The sequence below is a fragment of the Nyctibius grandis genome, chromosome Z (assembly GCF_013368605.1).
Source record: "Nyctibius grandis isolate bNycGra1 chromosome Z, bNycGra1.pri, whole genome shotgun sequence".
NCBI classification, from domain to species: Eukaryota; Metazoa; Chordata; class Aves; order Nyctibiiformes; family Nyctibiidae; genus Nyctibius; species Nyctibius grandis.
Genome location: NC_090695.1, coordinates 19,887,808 through 19,913,002, shown reverse-complemented (window position 1 = coordinate 19,913,002; position 25,195 = coordinate 19,887,808). Strand labels below are relative to the sequence as shown.

Below are 25,195 nucleotides of genomic sequence, written 5' to 3'. Positions count from 1 at the left end.
TTATACAGATGGCATTGTTTGAAAAAAATGACTGGACTCATATAGAATTGCTAGTGGTTTTTAGTAAATAAGAAAGAATAATAGACTAATAGAGAGGTGATGTCAAAAATAGAATAGTTTGGGTTGGAACGGACCTTTAGAGGTCACGTAGTCCAACCTTCCCTGCAATGAGCAGGGACATCTTCAACTAGATCAGGTTACTCAGAGCCCTGTCCAGCCTGACCTTGGATGTTTCCAGGGATGGGGCATCTACCGCCTCTCTGGGCAACCTGTTCTAGTGTTTCACCACCCTCACCGTAAAAAAATTTCTTCCTTATATCTACCCACTTTTACCTTCCTTATATCTACCCTTTCTAATCTACCCTCTTTTAGTTTAAAGTCATTACACACTGCCCTATCACTACAGGCCCTACTAAAAAGTCTGTCTCAATCTTTCTTATAAGCCCCCTTTAAGTATGGAAAGGCCACAATAAGGTCTCTCTGGAGCCTTCTCTTCTCCAGGCTGAACAGCCCCAAATCTTTCAGCCTTTCCTCATAGGAGAGGTGCTCCATCACTCTGATCATCTTTGTGGCCCTCCTCTGGACCTGCTTCCACAGGTCCCTGTCTTTCCTGTACTGAGGACTCCAGAGATGGATGCAGTACTGCAGGTGGGGTGTCAACAGAGCAGAGGGGGAGAGTCACCTCCCTTGACCTGCTGTCCATGCTTCTTTTGATGCAGCCCAGGACACAGTTGGTTTTCTGGGCTGCGAGCACACATTGCCGGCTCATGTCCAGCTTTTCATCTACCAGTACACCCAAGTCCTTCTCCTCAGGGCTGCTCTCAATTCCTTCATCCTCCAGCCTGTATTGATACTGGGGGTTGCCCCAACCCATGTGCAGGACCTTGCACTTGGCCATGTTAAACCGCCTCCTGAGGTTCACATCGGCCCACTTCTTGAGCTTGTCCAGGTCCCTCTGGTTGGCATCCAATCCCTCATGCGTGTCAACCACACCACTCAGCTTGGTGTCATCTGCAAATTTGCTGAGGGTGTACTCGATCCCACTGCCTCATAGATATAAAACAAACATCTGAATATATATTGCTTTTATGTTGTCTGCTTGTTGAGGATCAGTGCTGTGTGTACTAGTCTTCCAGTGGAAAAGGAGTGGAAGCAGTTACTGTGTTAGCTATGATTTAATCCAATTTTTTCTGTCTGTGGATTAACATTTCATTTCCAGTTTAAATTTTGTTCTTAATAGAACATAGTTTAAAATTTTGGTTTTGTGGTTTTAATAATATCTGGGCTTTATTCTGCATTTGGTACATAGTGATTAAATCTATAAAATTTTAGAAAAATACACATAAACATAATGCACAAGTGATTTCTGCATTCTGTGGTGCTGTTCAATAATGAGTTAAATTTGTAAATACATTGTTATCAAATTTCACATATGACTCAGTACAGTTAAACTTGTCTATATAATGGGGCTGACACCTGACGACAATGTCATTCTTAATGTAAGTAATTTGACCTTTCAGTTGCTGTTCTGCTCTACTTCTGTCAGCATCACAATGTTCTCTTTATAATCTTCATCTGGAATTGTGGCTTCGGTGCTAAGTACAAAGGTGATTCCTCTCCACTGTGACAGGCTTCTTCTGCAGGATTTCTGATTTTGCCATAAGACAGAAAATAGGATTTGCCTTTCACACCTCGTCATGTAATTATGATCAAACACCCTTCACCCCATTGAAAGCCTGGACACTGTGTGGGCTTCAAAAGAAAATTCTTATTCACAAAGGAAAGCTGGATTGTAAGACAAAGTAAAAGAGGAAAAATATATTGCACCAATGAAAATGATGTATAACCAATGTTCTGACATTAAAAAGAAGTCCTTCACAAAATGGTGATGGTTTGTTCCTGTAGGATGAACAGGAAGTATGATTATAATTGAAAAGATTGTTGTTGTTGTTGCTGTAAAAATGAATGTACCAAGCTTAAGCAAATAGCCTACCACCAGTTATTACAGGTCTTTGTCTGCTATCTGTTATGAAAAATATTGAACATTTATCAAAATCTTGTCTTTCAGAATAACTCACCTCAGTTATTTAAATTAAAAATGAAAAAATAAATCTCAGGACTGATTGACAAAGGTTTTGTTGGATCAGAAAACTGCACCAATATCTTGTTTGCATAATGCCATGAAAACTGAAATTTAATAGCAGTATGTGTTGACTAAATAAATGCAAGTACTTTTGCCTTTTTACATTTTGGAAGTTCTTTTTTATTTTCTTTTGATGGTTTATTTCCTCACCAGCTGTGAATAGAAAAAAGGCACTTCCTTAGTTCAAGTAGTTGTCATGATATGATGACATACTGAATTAAGAACATCTTGTTAAACAGACACCAGTAGTTGTAATAGTCTGATTTCAGTTTGTGTGCAGATCTTAAATGTTTTGTTTTTCTGCAATTGGTAAGGTAGCGAGTATTAGCCTTTCCTAAATGCACTTGAAAACTGGTTGTGATGAGCTGACTTGGAAGTTGCGAGGGTGGGGAGAAGGCAGAGCCTAAACCCTTTTACATTACTTAATTGTAGCACTTGATAGTTAGCTTAAGAGGTAAAACTTTGTAATCTTGACTTGTAAATGGGGACTACAAAGATAAATACTGTAGATCCTGTAAAAACCAGAAGAGGTTATGCAGCAGTCCCCCTTCCTTTCAGCCTCCCTGAAGGTTCAGGAATAAGCAAACGGAAAGAATAACCAAATAAATTGAGCACGCATCTGATGTTTAAGCCCTCCTCCAGCACTTCTTATGTACATACCAGAAGTCACTCAAGCAGCTGCAGCACATTAGTTCCAGTAGTTTAACAGGCAGCTTTACAGCTCCAACAAAGGCTGTGCTAAAGCAGCTTCCTCCTCCCGTGCTCACTTGCTATGATAGCTAATAAGTGATCTTTGGCAGCAGGGCTGTGAGAGGAGTGGTAATGTTTAATAGGTTTCTGTGGAGGAGTTAGCTTGCTTTTTCCTTTGTAGATCATTATCTATAGAGAGAGGCTGAGGGCAGGCGACACCATGTTGAAAACAGAATAGGCTGAACTGGAGTTAGAGCTCTGCACAGTTCTTGAGAGCTGATTTAGAAAGGAAATATTTCAAGTGGTTAAGCCAATATTTGATTGTATTAAACCTTAATAACAAACTTACTTGGGAAACATGGCTCAGCAGATAAGTCCAGACATTTTGGCTGTTCCTGAAGTGGATAATACACATTGTCAAAATCCATGGTTAAATGAAGATCTTGTGAAGACCCTGAGGGAAAACCTGTTGCAACATGAAAAGTCCAGGACATCTAGGAAATCTTCATCTGTTTCTCCCCGTCTGTCTCCAGTTATTTCTCCTCGAAACTCTCCAAGGCTTTTGCGCAGGATGCTTTTAAATAGCAACATACCAAAACAGCGGCGTTTCACTGTGGCACATACCTGGTAAGCACTGGTTGTCATGAAATGTCAGATTAACTTTTTTTCATAGAGCATTTATCTCCTTTATGTCAGTGCTTATATTTGTTGGTTTGATCTTTGCATGAATCTCTCTGGTTGAAAGAGACAGTTCTAATTTGTGACTCAAGTTAATTTCAGACCTGAAGTTTAAAACAGTAATTTATATAAAGTAAGAAAATATATGTTTGCTTGCACAAAAGCTACTTTATTTCCTCTGATTTCTTAGGTAATGATTCCTTTCTTCCCCCCCCCAGAAATAAAAACTGGAGTCTTAAGAAGGAAAAGTATTTATCTGATTCTGTGCTGTTCAGGCCAGAGTGAGCAGGCAATTTTTTTCTTTAATGTATCTTTTAAATATATTTTTAAAATTTATTTATTTATTGGCGATTTACGACCACTCCACCTCTAAGTAGCATAGCATAGGTTTGTTTATCTTTTAACAGCACTGAAATTAAGAATGACATGATAGAAAAGAATGGTGGGAATAGATATTTTACATGAAACAGTGATTTTTATTAAAGCAGTTGCTAGAATAAACAGAGGAAAGACAGAAAGCAAACCTCTTGTTAAATGATTTACTAGTACTACTTTTTTGTAGCTCGATCATTTCTTAGACGTGTTTGTGATCAAACCTATAAAAGACATCCATTTTGTTGCATCCGTGTTCTGTAAAACAACAACATAATTTCATTACTTAATTTATTCTTTTTTCAAACGTTACATATGAGATTATTGTAACTCAATAACACATTCTGATTTGCTTTGATGGTCTCGAGATCTTGATGTCTGTTTTTTCTTGTGAGATTTTTGCCTCTGTTCTTTCTCAAATAAAAACGTAATATAAAGAAAGGAGGGTAAAGAAAGTAAGTCAGTCATGCATTCTAAGCAGCCAATGGATATGCTATTCAAGTTTATCTTCATTTGTCTGAAATTAAATTTACACCATAGCTATTTGGCTGGTATGTGCATTGCACATTGTATACACGTGTTCTTAAATCTTTACTATGTATGTATTTGTGTAGCTAAAACACTCCTCTTTACCCTTGAAAAGGATGAGGAAAAACAAGTATGCCTTTATACTTAAAGAATATTTGTTTTGAAACCCCTGTACCTGGTCAGAAACTGCATATGTAACAGAGAAAACTGAATGAAACTAGGATATTTCATGCTCCTTTAACAGTTATGCATAAATCCCAAGAACATTAAGGATCTCTAACTGCTGGTCTGCATCAAATAATTTATAAAACTGTCTATACATAAGAACATGCAGGATAAAAAAAATAATTCAGGCAGAGCTGTTTTACATTGTAAGATGAAAATAAATAAGAAATTGTGAAAGTTTACGGAGGGAAATTATCATGTGTGATTATGTATGTGTTATGACAGTTATTGTAGACAGTTTAAGAAGACAAGAGAAAGGAAAGGTATTAAAAGGGACAGATATGAAGTGAACAAACAGGTTTGGGCAACATGAAAGGGCAAAGGCAGGCATAGTTTTAAAAAGTGAGATTTTGTTTAAACGCTCTTCCTCTAGTGAGCTTCAGAAGTTTTGAGTTTGGGTGAAGTCCCTTTTTCAGTATGACATGGAGTGTAGGAAATGCTTGGTTTTTTTCCAAATACTGAAATACTGATGTGGAACAATTCATAGTTATTTCTAAATGATTTGTAAGACTGGTTCATATTAAGAGCCCTTTTTTTTCAGCAAGTAGAGAAGTAGAAAGTCAAGCAGAGAGTTACAATAAACTACCTGAGAACCTGCAAAGAATAGTATTTCAGAACTGAAGATGGAGAAGAAGAAACCACTAATCTTCAGTAATAATATATGTGATCAGACTTAGAAGTGTATGAAGGGAAGCAGAAGCACTACTGTGCAAATATAAAATTTATTTATTGCCAAATCCCATCAAGTCTGTAGCTACTGATACGTCTTCACTTGGTTGTGTATTTAGAAAACTGAGATGCTGTGTGATAGACGTGGTTTCTAGATGCTTTGGCTACATAGGCAGTATAGTGGTTTTAGTTCCATATCCATATAATCCATTTTAGGCAGCTCATATTAAAAAAAGTGATTTTTGAAAATGGAGTAGTTGAAAGCTTACTCCAAAATGTTGTACTATGGAGGATCCATTCTGGTTTTAGTGCATATAGTTTGTTCCACCATAGTTATCACCTTCCCTACAAGTGCTCTAGTTTTCTTGTATTTCTAATTTAATCTGGTTTGTACTTTAAGAGTAGTCATTGAATTTGTGTATACGTCTTTCTTGTTTAGTCCAACATTCACACAGGCATTGAAAATTTTAATAACATCTTATTCAAGCCACCAATAAGTTGGAAAGCCATTCTGACTTTGCAAAATACCACTTTTTTATGAATTTAGTATTTTCTTATGTTTCTCTCATGATTAAAAGTTTATGTATATGGTAGCATAAGAAATAAATGTATTACACTAAAGATATTGCAGTGTGTTGCAGTGTTGCCAAATACAGCCACCACAGATCCAGTGCAACAGAACAACCCACTTAGATTGTACCTAACTCCATGATTCCAGGCTCTAAAACAGCTTTCAGATGCAGTCAAAAAGTGGGTGGCAGATTGCTGAAATATTCTGGCAACACAGTTTGTCCTCCTTTCTTTCATAAGGCCCATAGCTCTCCCCCTGTAATGGTGTGGGATGTAGAACTGTTGACCCCAAAATGCATTTTCTTTATCATATAACTATTATCCTTTTGCAAAAATAATTGAGTTATCACTTTTAGTCGTATGGCAGGAATATTCAGTCTTGTAAGGACTGCATAAATGGCTTTGTGAACTGTCAAAATGCCTTCATTTTTTTTGTTATGTGATAAGGTATACAGTCATAGGATGCAATGTTCACATACATGTCCATTTACACAGTGGGGACATGGTATATTATGTAAAAGGCATGTTAACTACTTGTGATTAAAAAAGATGATGTAGTATGCAAGCCTTTAAGACCTCTTTAAGAAGCTTCATGGTTCTTCTTTCTAGAAAAGCTGGACCATTGTGTCTTCTGAAAACCACATCTTGCCTAAAAATTGTCATGAAAATTGTACACAAACTGGACCATTTACTAAGGAGTGCTTAAGAAACTGATGGAACAGGTTATTTAAATCTGTTCTTTCTGTGCCAGTTGAGTTCAGGAAGGCACGACTTAATGGGTTATTTTTTAAATTTGTTTTTAATAGGTGGTTTCCATGCGCTATGTTCAGAAATGTGGTTATATAACTTGATTTTGCTTACAAGAGTGTAATGCAAAGTTTGCCAATATTTCTTTCAACTCAGAGTTCATCACTAGACTTTAACCTCAGACATTTTATGAGTCCTTCTCTCCTTCCTTTTCTTCCTTATCCTTCCCAGCTGTAACTCTAAATTCATTCTAACACTTGGAAGATAAACTACTAATTTTAGTATTCTAGAGAGGAAAAAAATACAACTTTAAGAGTGAGTTGAAATAGAAGGGTTTAAGTAGTAGAGATGTATGGAGTCTTCATTTTTGTCAGAGAAATTTCTTAATAACTTACATCTTCAGAGAGTGTGACAGGTAGTCTTGCTGTGAAATTAAAACTACTTAAGTCATCTTGAACTTTTAGCCTGGATCACTCTCAGTCTATAAACAATGTCAGTCTATGATCTATAGGAAACAACCATAGCAACCGAAAAGAAACAGGTGTTTCAAAGCTTCGTGGCCAGGAATTCAAATATACTCCAGCCAAAACCAATTCAAGTTCCTCAGAAATCTCCATTATGTTGTCTTACTGTAAAAGTAATCATAATGCTTTAAGATGTGGTAAATACAATGACAAGGTAGCATGTATTACAACCGGACACAGGCAAGATAAATTAAGTCCTCTGATAAATGCCTGACAAATTCAGTTTCTGTGTTGCCTTGGTTGGCTCTTCATATGCTTTTTCTAAGCTGCCTATTACCCCAGTGCAGGCTGACGGGAGAGATCATTAGAGGGGGATCGTATGTGCTGGGATTTGTGAGAAGAGAGGTCCTCCAGTTAGAGGGAAGGAGACTGTTGGTTCCTCAGCTGTGAGAACAGCCAGTGTGTGTGAGACATGTCCAAGGGTCTGTGGAAGGTTGTTTAGATACTTTAAATCATACAGCTTTAGTAACTCATGTGGGAAGTCAATTTTCCTTTGTTTTCCATGAAAAATTCCTTTTTGTAGGAAAGGGAGTAGGAGCAATAAGCACAAATATTTGGAGCAGGATAGTAAGCTCAGAGCAACATAGCAACTAAATTGTATCTATTTAATTGGAAGTATGAAGTCATGGCATGCATGTGCTTGATTTCTTTGGCCTTTGTTATTTGCTGCTTTAGTACTTCTCAGTGAACACAAAATGTTCAAACAGTCGTTTTTTCTTTGTTGTATATAACTTTGGACAGAATGTTTGCTGCCTTTGTGATTTATTTGTGTGTATTCCGATACAGCAAGTAGTGATATATGACATTTTTTTAATTATGTAAAGTGGATTTGTTATTCATGAGTCCATTATCAGTCTTCCCCTTTGATATCTGTCCCCTCTCCAGCTCTTCTGGGGTTTATTTAGTACTTTCTGATGTTCGGGGTTTTTATGGTTTTGCTCTTTAGACTTTTATTTTAAAACGTGCACCCCCGAAACCTAACCATGTAATATGATCATTGACTGTAAGAATACAAGTAAGTGCTCAGTTATATAGAGTACTTTCATGTGAATTCAGCCAGCCTTTGTCCCCACCCATAGTAAATAGTTTTACATTGACTTTGGCATTCAGATACGAAAACGATAGATGCCTTAGAAATAGTTTAGATAGATATGGGTAAGGTGTGCCATTTTTAAGTTTCAGGAATGTAACTGACATAAGGGTACTGATAAACTCAGGTCTTTATTTTTATTGCACAATATCTTTTCATGCACTTTTAGCACTAATTGCAAAAAACAACAAAACCTCAAGCGTTAGTTATAGGTAGATTGCAGAAGAGCAGCCTATTTAACTTGATGTGGTTCTATACTGCCTGGTTCAGTGTATTTACGCTGAAACTACTAAAGTATACTGAAGCTATACCAAACTCAAACTATAGACCTTTTCTCACTACAATTTTCTTCCCATTTTCAAGATATATTTTCTTCAAAGATTTTTAATGCTTGTCTATGTTTTCCTCTCCTTCACTACTCAGTGCTTTTCAGGGAACTAAAGTAATTACAAGTTGGTGTATGAGAAGAATTTCAAAAGGAGGATCCATCAAAGCAGAGTAGGATGATAACTATGCTAAGAACACTAGGGAAGGATGGGATTTGTAGTCTCTATACCCTGTGTACGTATACTAACAGCTGAAATGTTCTAGAGAGTTGTGCAGAGTAGTTCAAACTTGTATGGAAAAAATTTGAGTGTTATGGAAGAATATTTCAAAGAGAAGCCAGATTGCAGCATATTTTCACAATTTAATTAGATGCATGTACCCATGAGATTAAAGACAGTGTTTAATCAGCTTACAGATGCAATAAAATTTAATTAACAATAACATCCTTTTGGAACTATTAAAGTAAAATGTAAAGTTTGAGAAGATTATTTGAGTAAGATGAAGATAAGTTGCACATTTGCATATGTGATCTTATTTGTTTCCGTTCAATTAAGAAAACAACTGTGTTTCTTCTATTACTTCCTTGCTTTTTCTCACCTAAGTTTTATTCACACTTTGTAGATCAACTGGCCAAATATTACATAAGGTTTTAGTCAAGGTAACAACTAGCATCTTAGAGAGGAATCTCTTCCACTGGTTTTCAGACTTTTTAGAATGGGTTACCTTACTCCTTTTCTGGAATAATATGTGATCCTTACCACAGATAATGTAAAGATATTCATAACAGATGCATAAATCATTCCTAGGAAATAATTTATTTCACCATATTGTCACAGAGCCATACTACAAATACGTAAAATAACCCAATCCACATATCCATTCTTTTCTTGAAATTACGCTACATAAAGAGAGGCAAGCTTGTATACAAACAGGCAACATGCTTGCAAAGACAGCATGTGTATTTGATGGGATCTGTGCATGCATCTGCATGGGTTAGTGAAGCAGAGGCAAGGAATTAGCTAGGGGAACATGATGCTGTCTAGTATCTACAGAGTGGCTTGCAATAAGCTGAGGATGCTGCACAATGGTGTTTACTACTGACAAGTTAATCTACCAGAGATAAATAAAACTGTTTCTCCATGGCTCAAACCTGAGGAGAGACAGATGAGGACGAAATTCACCTCCCCATAAAAAAGGAAGAGGCAAAGATGCATTTTCCTAAATGAGAGTCATGTTAGAGCAGACCACCTGGTATTAGAAAGTAAACCCAAAACCACTTCAGAAAGATCAATGAACAATCAAAAACTAAATGCTAAGTCTTTATTGTACAGTGACAAATAACTGAGTAAGGAAGAACAATGTGAAAGAGAAAAAACAATAAATTTGTCTTGCTAGATTTGCTAGTACAAGAGTTGTCTTTTATAGCAGCAACTGTTGCATCTCTCCTTTTCTTCCAAAAGAAAATATATCTTAAGCATTTTCATTGAGCCTTTCTCTCTTGTGGATGACATCCTTCCCTTGTAGATCTGATATTTCTTTCTAAGTTTTAATAGCTGAAGTACTTTGCCTAGGCCATGCTATTGTCTGATCCATTGTCTTTAATGGTGTGTTCTGTGCTGGACAGAATTTAGGAGAAATGCTAAATAATTTAGCAGAAGTGGAATTGAGTTCCTATAGTCCTACTTTTGTTCAGTTGTTACCTCAAAAGCAGAGAGCTGCTTTGCAAGAGTGCTTTTGCATCCACAATTTTTTATTATTAAACTATAATTGTATTGCAAGTTATTATGTGTGACTGCAAAGGTTTTAATCACTTCCAGCATGATAAATTCTCTGATTTCCTTAAGGTTTTTTTTAAGAATTTGCAAAAATTTCCAGTAGTTTTTGTAGAATGTCTTTATTGGCTTACAGTGTAACATCTTGGGAAGCCTGTTAGACTCAAGTAGTCTTCCACATTGATTCTTGTTGGATCACTCTGATTGCATGTTGCAAACTTGCTATCTTCACTTTCATTTTGCATGTGTATAGTACTATTTTATTTGTGGTTTGTGCAGTCCTGTCTATTTCTCCTGCAGTTTGACATGTTTTCCACGTTTTATGAAAGCGGAAATTGGTATCACATGGTAGCATTTTCTCTGTTTTGAATTTCAAGACTACACACTACCATGGCCTTAAATTAAGGATTTCATAGGTATTGTATAGTTGCATATACATAACCTCAAAGTTTCAAATGTGTTAGAAAAGCTTCAGAAGTTTCTTCTCATAGTAATACATATATCTTAATAGATATATTTCTTATGGGAATAGATATTCTTAGAATTTCTTTAGCACAGTCTAGCAACTAGCTGGATTTTCCTTTCATACGTTCTTGAAGAGCTTCATCTTCTTTGGGATATGTAGGTATTACTCAATTTTTTTTTTCTCTTTTGATGTTTCTTTATCTCATAGACTTTTGGGTTTTTTTTACTTCTGTTTCATCTAGTATAAAGCATGATTTTTCCACTGGTGGTCTAGGAGAATGCTGAGCTTGAAACTTTCAAGAGTCCATTCCAACAACAGATAAGTTAACATTAAGTGAGAAAGAGTGGGAGAGGGGTCTCAGCATCTCTGTCTGTCACGGTGCCAGTCCCATGAGGAGCAACCGTTGACTGGAACCAGCAAGTTTTAATCTGTCAAAGGGCGGGGTATTGTCAGACTTCTGATTATATAGAAGTGCAGTGAAACGTTTGCTAGCTGAAAGCTTACTTCTAACCTGATCTAGGGAAAATGGCCAGTCTTAGAACTGATCTCTAACTGGGACAAGTTGCTGGTGCTTAAACTGTGTCTGCAGTAGAGTGTGGTCACTCTATTGTGATGGGATGCACTGCCAGACCTGTCCTTTCACTCATGACCAACTAATGTTTGATCTTGGTCACTAGATAATATTGGTAATATTGGCATCTCCCCTCACTGCAAAGTTTTAGGGAATAATCTTGTCAAACCTCTACTGCTTTATACTATGTAGATTAGTACATTTAATAAATTTTTAGTGCCTTGACTTTCCATTTTCTAAACCCTCAAAATTCAGCAAGCACTCCTTTCTTTTTCTCCTTCATGAAACATGGCGTCACACTACACATCTAAAACCATGTTAGCACAGACCTTGTTTTCTGGTAGCTGTATATTCCCCTCTTAGTAAATATTCAGGATCTTCTATCTGTTATTTTCAACAGCTTACTCTTACTAAGCCTCTGCATTCAGTTCTTTAAAAAAAAGAACATGTACAGAATTAGTAGATTAAAAAAAAGTAAAAGTTTGTGCATGCACAGGGTGAAATGTAAGACAAGAAGGATATACTCTGTTTCATTTATTATTTTATAAAGAAACACTTGTGTTCATGTCATAATGCTTTAATTGTAACCTGTTTTCCTCCTAGATCAGTGAGTGATCATATCTCTTCTGTGTTCTTCAGTGTACCAAATTTATCAGTACTTATTAAATATTCTTATTATAACAGATAGAACTAATCAGTTAGAATCTCATTGTGACAAGTGCTCCACAGGTATGCTCCCGACAGTGAGGTTGAATATTGTAGACTAGCAGTCACAGACTTTTATGGACAACAGGTTGTTCAAGTAATCTTGGAATACTTTAAGGTGTAATAATGTGTGAGAATGATGTACAATTAAATACATTAGCTTTATGGGCCAGACTAACTTTAGCTGGAATATCCAGGAACTTTCATAGTGTTCTTTAATGCATGAATTTGTCTTTGGGATTATATCTTGATAGCATTACCTTGATAATTTAAAAAAATCATTGTGGATGAATTAATTGAACATGTAAACTGTGGGGTTTGCGCATATGTGTGTTTTTTTTGTGGTGTATGCTTTATTTGGCTTCTGTGATAAATCTGCATCTGCTGAGCCCGAAAAATAATTTCCAGAACAAGCAGTAGGAGCACACTAGAGAAGGAATCTCCACAAGGTTTTTTAAGAATATCTGTCTCTATATTCATTTCCCCCCCAAAAATAGAGCATAACAGCAAATAAGTTTTAGCCAGAATAGATTTTATAAATTGTGTGATTTTTCCAGCTTTATCTGAACAATATATATTTCCATATTAAATAAGTTGAAGGAAAAGTAGTTATTTCTGATGTGCATTTTAATATTATAACAATTTTTGAGTTGTATTGAACTAATTGATTGATTTGACCATTAACATAAATATAATTTTGCGTTATAGAAGACATATACAATCACAGATAACATATGTTGTTTTCTTTTCAGGGTGGGAATGTTCACTGAATGATAAAACAGAAAAGCTAGCTATTGTATTTCCAATCTTGCTGTGCAGCTGTAAGAACCTCTATAATCTGCTGTACTTTCATAAGCACAGTCATAAGCAATGAAATCTAAGTTACTTTAAAATATCATCTACCTTTTGGACCTATTCATTATTATGCACATTCACATGACCGAGATTGAATTCTCCAAAGGTGTTAATTACAATCATATCATGTAACACGTTACATAATCAGAAAGAAAAATAATGACTTGTGTAAGTGCATGGTGTCATGGGAAATAGATTAGACCACATAATTAAATGTGGAAATCGAGCAAGATCACAAAAAATATTCTTGAAAAGGCCTAAGAACTGACAGCACAATGAGCTCTATCCCACACATAAAAAATAATTTACTGCAGAAGAAGTATTTGAAACTTGAAAACGACAGTGTTTCTCTAAGTTTGTATCACTTGTTTCCAAGAAATGAAACGTATGTAAGAGAGAGCTAAGTTAGATAGTCCAGATACAAAACAATTCTTTAAGAACAATTGTGTACTTAAATATTTCTCATTTACTGTGATTGTCACAGTCTGGAGACTTCTATGTGGTTCTCTTGTGGGTGGACTATATATGTCTGCGGTGACTGTATGAGATATGTGTATCAAAGAAGGAGTTGTTGCCGCTGTAGTCGCACAACAGTTTATGATATCTGGTGGCACTAGTATAGAAGCAGCTGTGACAATACCAAGCTTTTGGCCTTTCATCAACAATAGCTTGCCGGGAGAAACATTATTGAAACACATGTTGATTGGGGGGGATGGAGTGGAAATGGACTATGAGAAAAATTAAATCCCATCATATGATTATTGTTAGCAGTTTGAAGAGTAACACTAATGCTGAAGCATGCTGAGTTTAAGATCAGACTGCATCTTTCAGTGTGTAAACCCATCCCAACAGAAAAAAAGATTTTTAGGCATGGATTTTAGGATAGAGGTTGTGAGGAATTTTCTAATAAAATATTGGAAAATACTGACTTACTGTGACTGAAATATTTAGTTTGAAATACTTCAGAGTTTCCCATCCTGTCAATCCTGAAGTAATTGCTGAGAGCAAGGAACGCCTTGTTTCGCCTCACCTGGAGGCTGCGCAGGAGGCAGTTCTGCTGAGCTATGGAAGACAAATCACAGTATTGTGTATTCTGTTCAGACGGGTGGCAATGAATAATAAATATATTATACATGTATTATAATTGTGTTATCATGTATTATATATGAGATATATATATATATCATGACCCAACAGCAGTTCTGCCACTACTGCTGTTCTAAATATATACTTCTTTTCCTTTAGCTACCTCTCTTCTCTTAGCAAATCCACAGTATACTCAGTGGCTATATCTGCAAATTATTCTCTGTTTTCTCCTTTTACATTATTAAAATTTATTTCTGATCCATTTTGTGTTTTTTTTCTCCAATCTGGAAGCCTTCCCTTTTTAAAGATCTCAGTGTGATTTTGATAGGCTTAATGCGATGCTCCTTGAAACACTATTGTACATGCTGTACATAGTGTTGGTCTGATGCCCATTATTCCACCTAGGAAAGTCAGTGGCTTATCAACTATTCTTCCAGAACCTCCATATCCTATATTGTATTATGTGGGAGTTCTTCTGTTAGAAAAACCATAAATATTTTGCTAGTAATAATCTTGTATGTTCACCAGATTTTGTTTGGACAATGGTCTAATCTTTTCTATGACCTATGCAGGAATCTCTTAATCTGGCTTGTAAACTGACAGCCACTAAAAGAATGTGCTTCCCAAGAATATAATTTGTCAATGTTCCTATCAAGTAAATATATATGACAAAAATTGAAAATATGTCTTCACAATTATAAATCTTTTCTTCAGAATCTTAGTCAAGGTTGGTTTTGGACGAGTTGCTCCAACTCCCTTTTTCTCCTTAGTACAAATGATCTGCTATCTTATTGTCCTGCTCTTCATGTAGCAGTTGTGGGGGTTTTTAATAATAACCCCTTCAGTCCTTGGAGCATCTGCTGCAAATGCGATTGATATGCTGTGGAGGAGTACCTCCTTTTCTGATGTGGAACTTATTTCACATGACAGGGGGAATAAAAATAAAATCTCAGCTGAGTCCAAGGAGGAAAGCCTCTATCTTTCATACTCCATATATTCTCAGAGCTATCTAGTTCTCCAGACTACATTTAATTACAAAGTCACTCTAGACATACCTTACACAATAAAAAATGCTTTGTATCTTGTGGCTTTACTACAAGCTGCTACTTGCAAGTCCAAAGTGCAAAGATCATCACCAATCAAAAACAAACAGAAGAAATTTATTCAAGTTTAAAAGCCGTATAAAAATGTCATCAATTATTTGAATGCACACAATGAAACAGCATTGTTAAAATACATAGAGAAGGTAAGGGCAGGTACAAACGTGAAGTGACCTTGGTCTGTAAAAATTGTTTGGTAATATTTTTTTGACATAAGCTTGTGCTATGAGCTGGAACTGTTCAATAGTTGCTGTTTCCATCCACACTTTTGGTAATAGAAGGCTGTACTTGTCAGTTGTCATAGAGGGAGTTATACAGAAGACAAAAAAGAGTGACTTCGAAATGGAAATCGCCTAATATTATAAAGGTGATCTTCTCTTTACTAACAAATAGAGTGGCATATGGTAGCTTATGTAAGAACTTATACTTTGAAAACTTGGTTGGAAAGTTCATGAAGCCTACATCAGAAAAGACTAAGGCTCTTCCTGACTTCAGTGTATATAAGGTGAAAGAAAAATATTTCAATAGAAGATGACATAGCTACCAATGGGTAATTGACTTTTTCTTTGAGACAGTCTTCGTTTGTAAAACAAAGTAGTTATATAAAATGTAATTCAATTATTTTAAGGATGTTTAGACCTTGGACTAGACTTAGCTCATTATATAGATTCTGCAAAGGTGACTAAAATTGAATGACTTCTGCATAATAAATTCCCTCCATATAATAATTTTATAGTGGAAGCACCCAATTTTATTGTGAAGGTTAGAGTACTTTTGCAAAGAAGTAGTCTGCTTAAATATATTACATTTTACAGACAATAAGCTAAATGCTTCATGAACAACAGTAGCCTTGGATAAGGAATTTGAGAAGTAGCAGGCTAGCTAGTTGTGGAGCATTTAAAGGCAGATGATAAGGTTACATGAGTGAAATTAAGGGGCAAAACTCAACCAGCTAGTAGTAATTCCTTGTCAGCAACATTTAGATTTGAGGCTTAGAAAGGCTGGAGAAAAGCAGGTATCGTAATGCTGGGGCTTATATGAAAGTCATCTGATTAAAAGTCGCTGAAACTGTCTTCTTGACGACTGATGATGCCTCAGTATGTTGACCAATGGGTTATAATGCAGGCTATGTACAGTATTATAAATGACTGTCTAATTTCAGACTACTTTAACAGGAGCACCATTGTTGTTTGCCTATTATCACCCAGTCTAAAGATGAGAAATAATGACCGTTTCTCTAGCAAAGCTTTCTTCTGTGTACTATTGTGCCAACAGGGGCAAATTAATTTCTCAGTAGTTCTCTAGCAAACTTCTTAATTGCTTTCATACTCATCCTGACATAGTCACATGATTACATAATTACATGAGGGATTTTGATACTAATTTGAAGTTGTTTAAGCTTTTCAGGAGCTTTTTTGCACCTAAAGTAATGGTTCTTGAATCTTATTGCACTTTCATAAAATGAATTATAAAAATAATCTCTATAATGTTTAGAATAAAATGTAATGTGGTTCAAAAATACTTTAATAGTGTGAAAAATAAAATTACTATCATTACACTACCACAAAAATAAAATCTTCTGGATAATTCATTTCCTTATTTCTAACTGCAAAAAGAAAAGTCCAGCTTTTCTATAAAAAGACTAATACAACATTGCTTAAACTGGTAGCTTGTGACTCACTCCTCTGAGTAAAAGTCTTTGGGTGAGGATCAGGAAGCATTTCCATAAAACCTGTTTGTGCTCCATTCATTTATTGTAATAGAGTACTAAATTATAACATCTAATCATTAATTATCTACTGCTTAAATGGTTTTGAGGATGAAACAAATTCAAGTGACGTGACTAACATAGTAGGAGATGAACTTTGGGTACCTCTAAATTTTTCAAAGTGAATTATAAGGTACAGTTTTAACATCTGAGACAGATTTTCTTGATTAAATAAATAATCTATTGAGGAGCACTTAAATCAGTAGAAATAATGATGATGTCCCTTTTAAATCAACATATATGACATCATAGTGATGTCACTATGAGGTCACAATGGAAAATAAAAAGATAAACTGAAATTAAGCATCTATTTTGACCTGTTGAAATAAAAACATGATTGCTTTGTGATTGTTGTGTGCAACAATCACATAGCTCCAGAGAACGAGCTTCTCAGCTCAAAGAAAAGGTATGTGCTTTAACAAAATATAAAAATACAACTCCCACTTAAAATAGTAACAGGCAAACAAGTGCTATGGTTACTGAGTCTTGTAAGCAAATTCAAGCAGAGGGACCCATGGCCTTGTGGATATGGTGTGAGACTGGGTGAAAATATCCTGGGATTTTAAACCTAACTCTGACATCTGTTGCTATTCTTTGGATTCAGCAGACTTGTTTATACTCAATTGTCCTAATTTCTAAATAGTTGAAATAAAACATTATAATATTTATCTCAGGAATGTTCTGTTAATATTTTTCCAATGCTTTTCAAGTATGAAGTGCTATCATTGCTTACAGATCAAAAGAACGTTCACTTTTCATCTTCTAAATATTAAATATCCATTTATAGTTATTTGTAGTGTGAACATTCTAGGTATTGTAGAAATCTAAGAAAACATTGTCCTTGTTTTGAGCTTCTTAACTGTAGCAGAAACCAAACCAATACAAGCTTTAGAGGCTTTTTCCTTGTCATTGTAAGACTACCCGCTGATCTGTAGCAAAAATATGGAACATTAATGTAGTTGAGTATGAGAAATCCATCTGAACTCATTTATCTTGCTTGCCATCAGACTTACCAGTTCAGGGATATGCCACAATAACCTTTACTATGCAGTTCAAAGATCAGTTGTGTCTGATCTGCAGAAAGACCAGGCAATGCGAAAGTGTGTCTTCTTTCAGAAAGGTGTAAACATCCTCTGGAGTGGAGAAAAGGCCAAAACTCAGTTTTACAGAGTAGTGTTTCTTTCTTAAATACAAAGCATATGTTCCCTGCTTTGCTCATTACAATTTCCAATTTCTGCAAAAACTGAGGGGCAACAGATCTTTGCCTTTTTTCCTGTCTGTAAAATGCATCTGTTCTGCTCAATCAAAGAAATACTGGTCTTATGGAAAAGATAATAGAAGAGTTGTGGTAAATGGAATTAAATCCAGTTTGTGGATGGTCACCAGTGTTGTTCCCCAGGGCTCAGAGCTGGGGCCAGTTCTCTTTAACATCTTTATTAATGATCTGGAGGAGGGGATCGAGCACACCCTCAGTAAGTTCGCAGACGACACCAAGTTGGGCGGGAGTGTTGATCTGCTGGAGGATAGGAAGGCTCTGCAGAGGGATCTCAACAGCTTGGATCGATGGGCCAAGGCCAACCGTATGAGGTTTAACAAGGGTAAGTATCGGGTCCTGCACTTGGGTCACAACAACCCCATGCAACACTACAGGCTTGGGGAAGAGTGACTGGAAAGCTGCTCAACAGAAAAGGACCTGAGGGTGTTGATCAATGGCCAGCTGAATATGAGCCAGCAGTGTGCCCAGGTGGCCAAGCAGGCCAACAGCATCCTGGCTTGTATCAGAAATAGTGTGGCCAGCAGGACTAAGGAAGTGATCGTCCCCCTGTACTGGGCACTGGTGAGGTTTCATCTCAAATACTGTGTTCAGTTTTGGGCCCCTCACTACGAGAAAGACATTGAGGTGCTGGAGCAAGTCCAAAGAAAGGCAACGAAGTTGGTGAAGGGCTTAGCACACAACTCTTATGAGGAGTGGCTGAGGGAACTGGGGTTGTTTAGCCTGGAGAAAAGGAGGCTGAGAGGAGACCTTATTGCTGTCTACAAGTACCTGAAAGGAGGCTGTAGCGAGGTGAGTGTTAGTCTCTTTTCCGAGTTAACAAGAGATATGATGAGAGGAAATGGTGTCAAGTTGCACCAGGGGAGGTTTGGATTGGATATTAGGAAAAATTTCTTCTTGGAAAGGGTTATCAAGCAGTGGAACAGGCTGCCCAGGGAGGCGGTGGAGTCACCATCCCTGGAGGTATTAAAAGAGGAGTAGATGTGGTGCTTAGGGATATTGTTTAGTGGTGGACTTGGTGATGTTACATCTATGGTTGGACTTGATGATTTTAAAGGTCCTTTGTAACCCAAACAATTCTATGATTCTATGATCATAGAATGGTTTGGGTTGGAAGGGACCTTAAAGATCATCTAGTTCCATCCCCCCAGCCACAGGCAGGGACACCTTTCCACTAGACCAGGTTGCTCAAAGCCTCATCCAACCTTGCCTTGAACCCTTCCAGGGATGGGACAACCATAACTTCTCTGAGCAACATGTTCCAGTGTCTCACCACCCTCATAGTCAAGAATTTCTTCCTAAGATCTAATCTAAATCTACCCTCTTTCTGTTTAAAATCATTACCCCTCATCCTGTCACCACATGCGCTTGTAAAATGTCCCTTTCCAGCTTTTTTGTATGTGCCCTTCAGGTACTGGGAGGCTGCTAGAAGGTCTCCCTGGAGCCTTCTCTTCTCCAGGCTGAACAGCCCCAACTCTCTCAGCCTGTCTTCACAGGAGAGGTTCTCCAGCCCTCTGATCATCTTTGTCACCCTGCTCTGGACCTACTCCAACAGGTCCATGTCCTTATGTTGGGGGCCCCACTGCTGGATGAAGTACTGCAGGTGGGGTCTCATGAGAGTGGAGTAGAGGGGGAGAATCACCTCCCTCGACCTGCTGGCCATGTTTCTTTTGATGCAGCCCAGGATACGGCTGGCCTTCTGGGCTGCAAGTGCACATTGCCGGCTCATGTTGAGCTTCTTGTCAACCACCACCTCCAAGTCCTTCTCCTCAGGGCTGGTCACAATCCATTCTCCACCCATCCTGTATATGTGCTTGGAATTGCCCCGGCCCAAGTGTAGGACCTTGCACTTGGCCTTGTTGAACTTCATGCGGTTCACACGGGCCCACCTCTCAAACCTGTCAAAGTCCCTCTGGATGGTGTCCCTTCCCTCCAGAGTGTTGACTGAACCACATAGCTTGGTGTTGTCGGGAAACTTGCTGAGGGCATGCTCAGTCCCACTGTCCATGTCGCTGACAAAGATGTTAAACAGCATCGGTTGGTGATCACTGTTGTGATCGTTAGTTTGTGATGGTTGTTAAAGAGCACCTCTATCAATCATAATGTGTGTGTACAGAGAGGGCAAATTATGGCTGCTTGGAGAAAGAATTCTGGCATGTTTTAACATTAGAGAAGCTGTCTTACAATTTTAATATTCTTTTCTGTAAGCAATTTCTGAGTGTAGATTTGGGGTCTTTTGTTGCTTTTTAATGCAAAAAATTTCTTATGTCATTGTATGATGTCTCCTTCATTACTATTCTGTCGGCTTATCTGTACTGTATTGACCTTTTATACCTGTATTAAGAGAGATTGACAGGGAGATGAATGAATTTTCTAATATTGGGATGCTGGAGCCACACAATACCTGACTAAGTACATTAACCCATCTTGAAAATATTGGTAGCTGTCTAACAGGCCACATTGCAGAAATTACAGATTTGTTTGCATTTGCGGTATTGTATTTTCCGGGTGTTCAGCTTGTTATTGAACAAACCAATTTAAATATTCCACTTTAAATATAATTTCTCTCACTTAAAAGTAACCTAAGCCTCTGGGATCAAAAAAAAGGTGGATCTTTTCCAGCAAAGAAATCTTGGGTGGTCTTGGAATTTTTCCATAATGATTACCTATCAGCTGAAAGGGCTATGATGACTACTTGGAGTTGAAAACTGTTTTTTTGAAGTTTTGCACATGCAAGGGACAGTGTTCTGTTTTCTCTTCTAAACTGAAGATCTGAACCTTGAGAAAACAGGCATACAAATTAAATATTAAAGAATTTATATTTGGAAATTTAAAGTCTAACTATATATTCTCTTGGGTTTTCAATTATTTTTAATTTTACATTCTGTTTCTTGTTTATATATTTTTCCATACTCACAACTGTGGCAATTAGTCCACACTTGTCATTGACGGCATTGCTTTCAATGAAACTGTCATATGAGAGGTGAGTCATGCTGTAGGTAAGGGGTTAAGACCAATGTGACAAAGTAAACAGTTTCTTTGCAGTCTGATACCTCTTGGATATTGTAAGGGTTGTAACTTTCACAAGACCTTCATGTGCACTACTTCTGCACCTGTAGGCCTGTAAGACCCCTGAAATTTGTGCAGAGCACTCACTTAAATAGTATAAAGAAATTATTCTGTTTTTACAACTCTGAAAACAACAGTAAGTGGAGAAGAAAGTAAAAGAAAAGGTTCTTATTCTAGTAGTTTTTATACTTACATCAGAAGCACAAAATATTCTTCTTCCAATGCAAAGCAGAAGTATTTGTACCATGGCAAAGAAATATTTCTTTATGAAAAATTAAAGTTGGGGCAATGCAAATATTACAGTACTATGAACTACAGAGGTTCTTCAGATTGTGGATTGTGAACTGGCTGAAGGAAAGAAGCCAGAGAGTGGTGGTCAATGGGACAGAGTCCAGTTGGAAGCCTGTGTCTAGCGGAGTCCCTCAAGGGACGGTACTGGAACCAGTACTATTCAATATATTCATTAATGACTTGGATGAGGGAACAGAGTGCACTGTCAGCAAGTTCGCTGATGACACAAAACTGGGAGGAGTGGCTGACACACCAGAAGGCTGTGCAGCCATTCAGAGAGACCCAGACAGGCTGGAGAGTTGGGCAGGGAGAAATTTAATGACATATAACAAGGGCAAGTGTAGAGTCCTTCATCTGGGCAAGAACAACCCCATGTACCAGTATAAATTGGGGACAGACCTGTTGGAGAACAGCATAGGGGAAAGGGACCTGGGGCTCCTAGTGGACAGCAGGATGACCATGAGCCAGCAATGTGCCCTTGTGGCCAAGAAGGCCAATGGCATCCTGGGGTGTATTAGAAGGGATGTGGTTAGTAGGTCAAGAGAGGTTCTCCTCCCCCTCTACTCTACCCTCGTGAGGCTGCATCTGGAATATTGTGTCCAGTTCTGGGCCCCTCAGTTCAAGAAGGACAGGGAACTGCTAGAGAAAGTCCAGCGCAGAGCCACGAAGATGATTAAGGGAGTGGAACATCTCCCTTATGAGGAGAGGCTGAGGGAGCTGGGTCTCTTTAGCTTGGAGAAGAGGAGACTGAGGGGTGACCTCATTAATGTTTATAAATATGTAAAGGGCAAGTGTCATGAGGATGGAGCCAGGCTCTTCTCAGTGACATCCACTGACAGGACAAGGGGCAATGGGTGCAAGCTGGAACACAGGAGGTTCCACATAAATATGAGGAAAAACTTCTTTACGGTGAGGGTGACCGAACACTGGAACAGGCTGCCCAGAGAGGTTGTGGAGTCTCCTTCTCTGGAGACATTCAAAACCCGCCTGGGTGCATTCCTGTGTGACATGATCTAGGTAATCTGCCCCGGCAGGGGGATTGGACTAGATGATCTTTCGAGGTCCCTTCCAATCCCTAACATTCTGTGATTCTGTGGTTCTGTGATTCAGGAGGTGAAATGTTTTAAAATTGTTTCACTGTGAGGAAAAAGAAAAAAGTAAAAATGTTTTTTAAAAGTAAATTAATTTAAACAACCAGACTCGAATTAGATATTGCAACTTGAATGTGGTTGAAATTCTCTTTGCTCTTGCATTTTGGGGAACAAAAAAAGAAATACAAAATTAATGTGATGCTGTCCATATCCTTAATGTGAAAAATGTGGAGGGAGGGATGGCTAAATTGTTCTGAAAGCTTTGATAAAAGAAATTATAATGGATTAATTTTGGCAAGAGTAATGTTTTGTAAATAAACTTTTTCCATATCTTAAGTCCAGCAGAAATGCAAATATTGTTTTATTTAACATTTTATTTACATTTCTTTATGTCTTAAAGAAAAAAATCCTAAATGCATGAGCAATTATTGCTGCCAATGCAGGAGGACATGCATGCAATGGTAAAATGAACCCATGTTGACTAAAATAATAAAATAATAAAAATTCAAATCAGGAATGAAAGACAAGGGCAAAATTTAATAAATAAATAAATAAAAGGAGGGAGAGAAAGCACAAGTAGATCATTATATTTCGAAGTGTAATTAAAGGAAATTGGCTTGTTGCTGTTGTTGAAGTGAATCTTAACCTGACACTGTTTTTGCATATATTAAAATTACATGAGTATATTGTTGTACATCTTTGAATTTATTTTTGTTTATCATAATAACCCGTCCATTTAGAAACTCAACAGACAGTTATAAAAATAACTTAGCTCAGAAAACACAATCGATCTATGCTTTTTGCTGACCAACTTAGATGACCACTGTAGAAGTTTTATTTTATTCGGAGAGGAGAACAACTGTATAGAATTAACAGCAATATGGCAAAATAAACAATTTCCTTGGAAACTGATTCTTTTTGGCCATTGAACAGAGAATAAATACTGGAGGAGTGAAACTTTATTGTTCTTTGAACTGCACTGCTTTCAGTACTTAGAGACCAAGGATGCCAGAGAAAGACCAGGTCTGAACATGTAGGATAAGGGTGTGGGTGGTATGTTTTCAGAAGATGTCTGTTGGCTGTTGAGTTTGCTCAGGTTAGCGATCTCTTTGCGGCAAAGTGTTGCTGCCCGGAGGGTGTGATGTCTGTGGCTCTGAGGAGGCCACCTCCCACGGGCTGAGCCCCGAATTACATGTGCTTGGGGAATAAATTGTCTCAACGTAATCACTGTTATCATACAACTGTATATTTAATTAGGGAGGGGAAATAGGAGCTTCACTTGTTCTCTTTTAACAGCATTTTCTGCATTAATACATTCATGTACATATGCAGTGTTATGCAAAAGTGACATAAATGTATGCCACTACATAAATACACGTTTCACATATGTAGTGACTAAAAAACTGTTGGCATTGGGTAGAAGTAAATATTCTACTATTTTAAATAGCAACACAGGTAAATTTGCAGGAGATCTGCAACAGTAAAGATCTGCTACAGACTTTTAAAATTCTGGTTGCCAGTGATGGAGATTGTATGATGCCTACAAGACTGAACAAGAACACTCCAGAAAGTAAATAAAAATTAGTAAGATTAATTTTAACTGATCACTAATGAAATCATTAATTTTGTTTAAATTCTCATTTTATAACTTAAATAGTTTCAATTATTTTTTATTTATTTATTTATTTTGGACATAAGTTTCACCAAATAAAGTAAGAGTATTTTAACTCAGGATGAGTATCCTTATTACTGTTCAATATAATTTAAGTAACTCACTTTAAATCAAATCTTCTGTGAAACAGTCGGTGCTCAAGCTGCTAGATGCCCTCTGTCAGAATCCTAACTGCTCTCCATTCTTCAATCTATCCGTATCAAATGAGGAGCAAGTTCCAGAGCTGGCAAAGTTATGTGGTTATCATCTGACTTTTAGACATTTACCAATGGACTTTCTCAAAGGAGTGGATAGACTGATTATACAGACAGACAGTATTTTAGAACAAAGATGTCCTCCACATATGATGACTAGAAAGAGAGGAAAAAAAAAAACAAAACAAAAAGAAAAAAACAAAGATGCATTGGAATATGTGAAATGGAAGAAACAGAAACGCTTAAAATTAAACCCCATGATAATTATGACTTGTAACACCTTTTGGAACAATGGCCAGCACACTGCACAGTCATTACGCTTTTCTGTGTTGCCTGGAAACTGAAGTGAAATGGCCTCATTCATCTGCAGCTTGCCCCAGCTCTCCCCTGATGTAGTGTTTGATACATCAGAACAGAATATGCCCTAAGCAGGACACAGCTTAGGAGGCAAACATTGGTAAACACATTAACTCTGTATTTTTTCTAGAGTGTGGTTAGTGCTACTACATTTCATTACAATATAATAATGCAGAAAAAATAAGAAAGGAATTTTAAGTAATATAGGACTATTTCAGTTCTGTTAGCAGCATGTTTTCCATGAAAATAGAGCTAACTCCAGCATTTAAAATTTTTAATATCCTGTCTGAATAACTGATATGTTTCATGCCTGGCAAACTTTGGTATATTATGCCTTTTTCTAAAGTAGGAAGTATGATGTG

The 25,195-nt window shown here is 37.1% G+C and overlaps 1 protein-coding gene across 2 annotated transcripts in view; it reads left to right on the top strand.

Annotated features, from left to right (window-relative positions):
* Positions 1-25,195, top strand: part of PDE4D (phosphodiesterase 4D) — a 564,892-nt gene that overhangs the window by 175,172 nt on the left and 364,525 nt on the right. The window contains exon 1 of one of the 2 annotated variants that reach the window (XM_068422800.1): positions 3,192-3,460. The exons of the other annotated variant lie outside the window; for it this stretch is intronic. Within the exon in view, the coding sequence (XP_068278901.1) occupies positions 3,192-3,460 (269 nt within the window). Of the gene's footprint in view, positions 1-3,191; positions 3,461-25,195 lie in introns of those variants that run through there. 2 annotated transcript variants of the gene reach the window in all.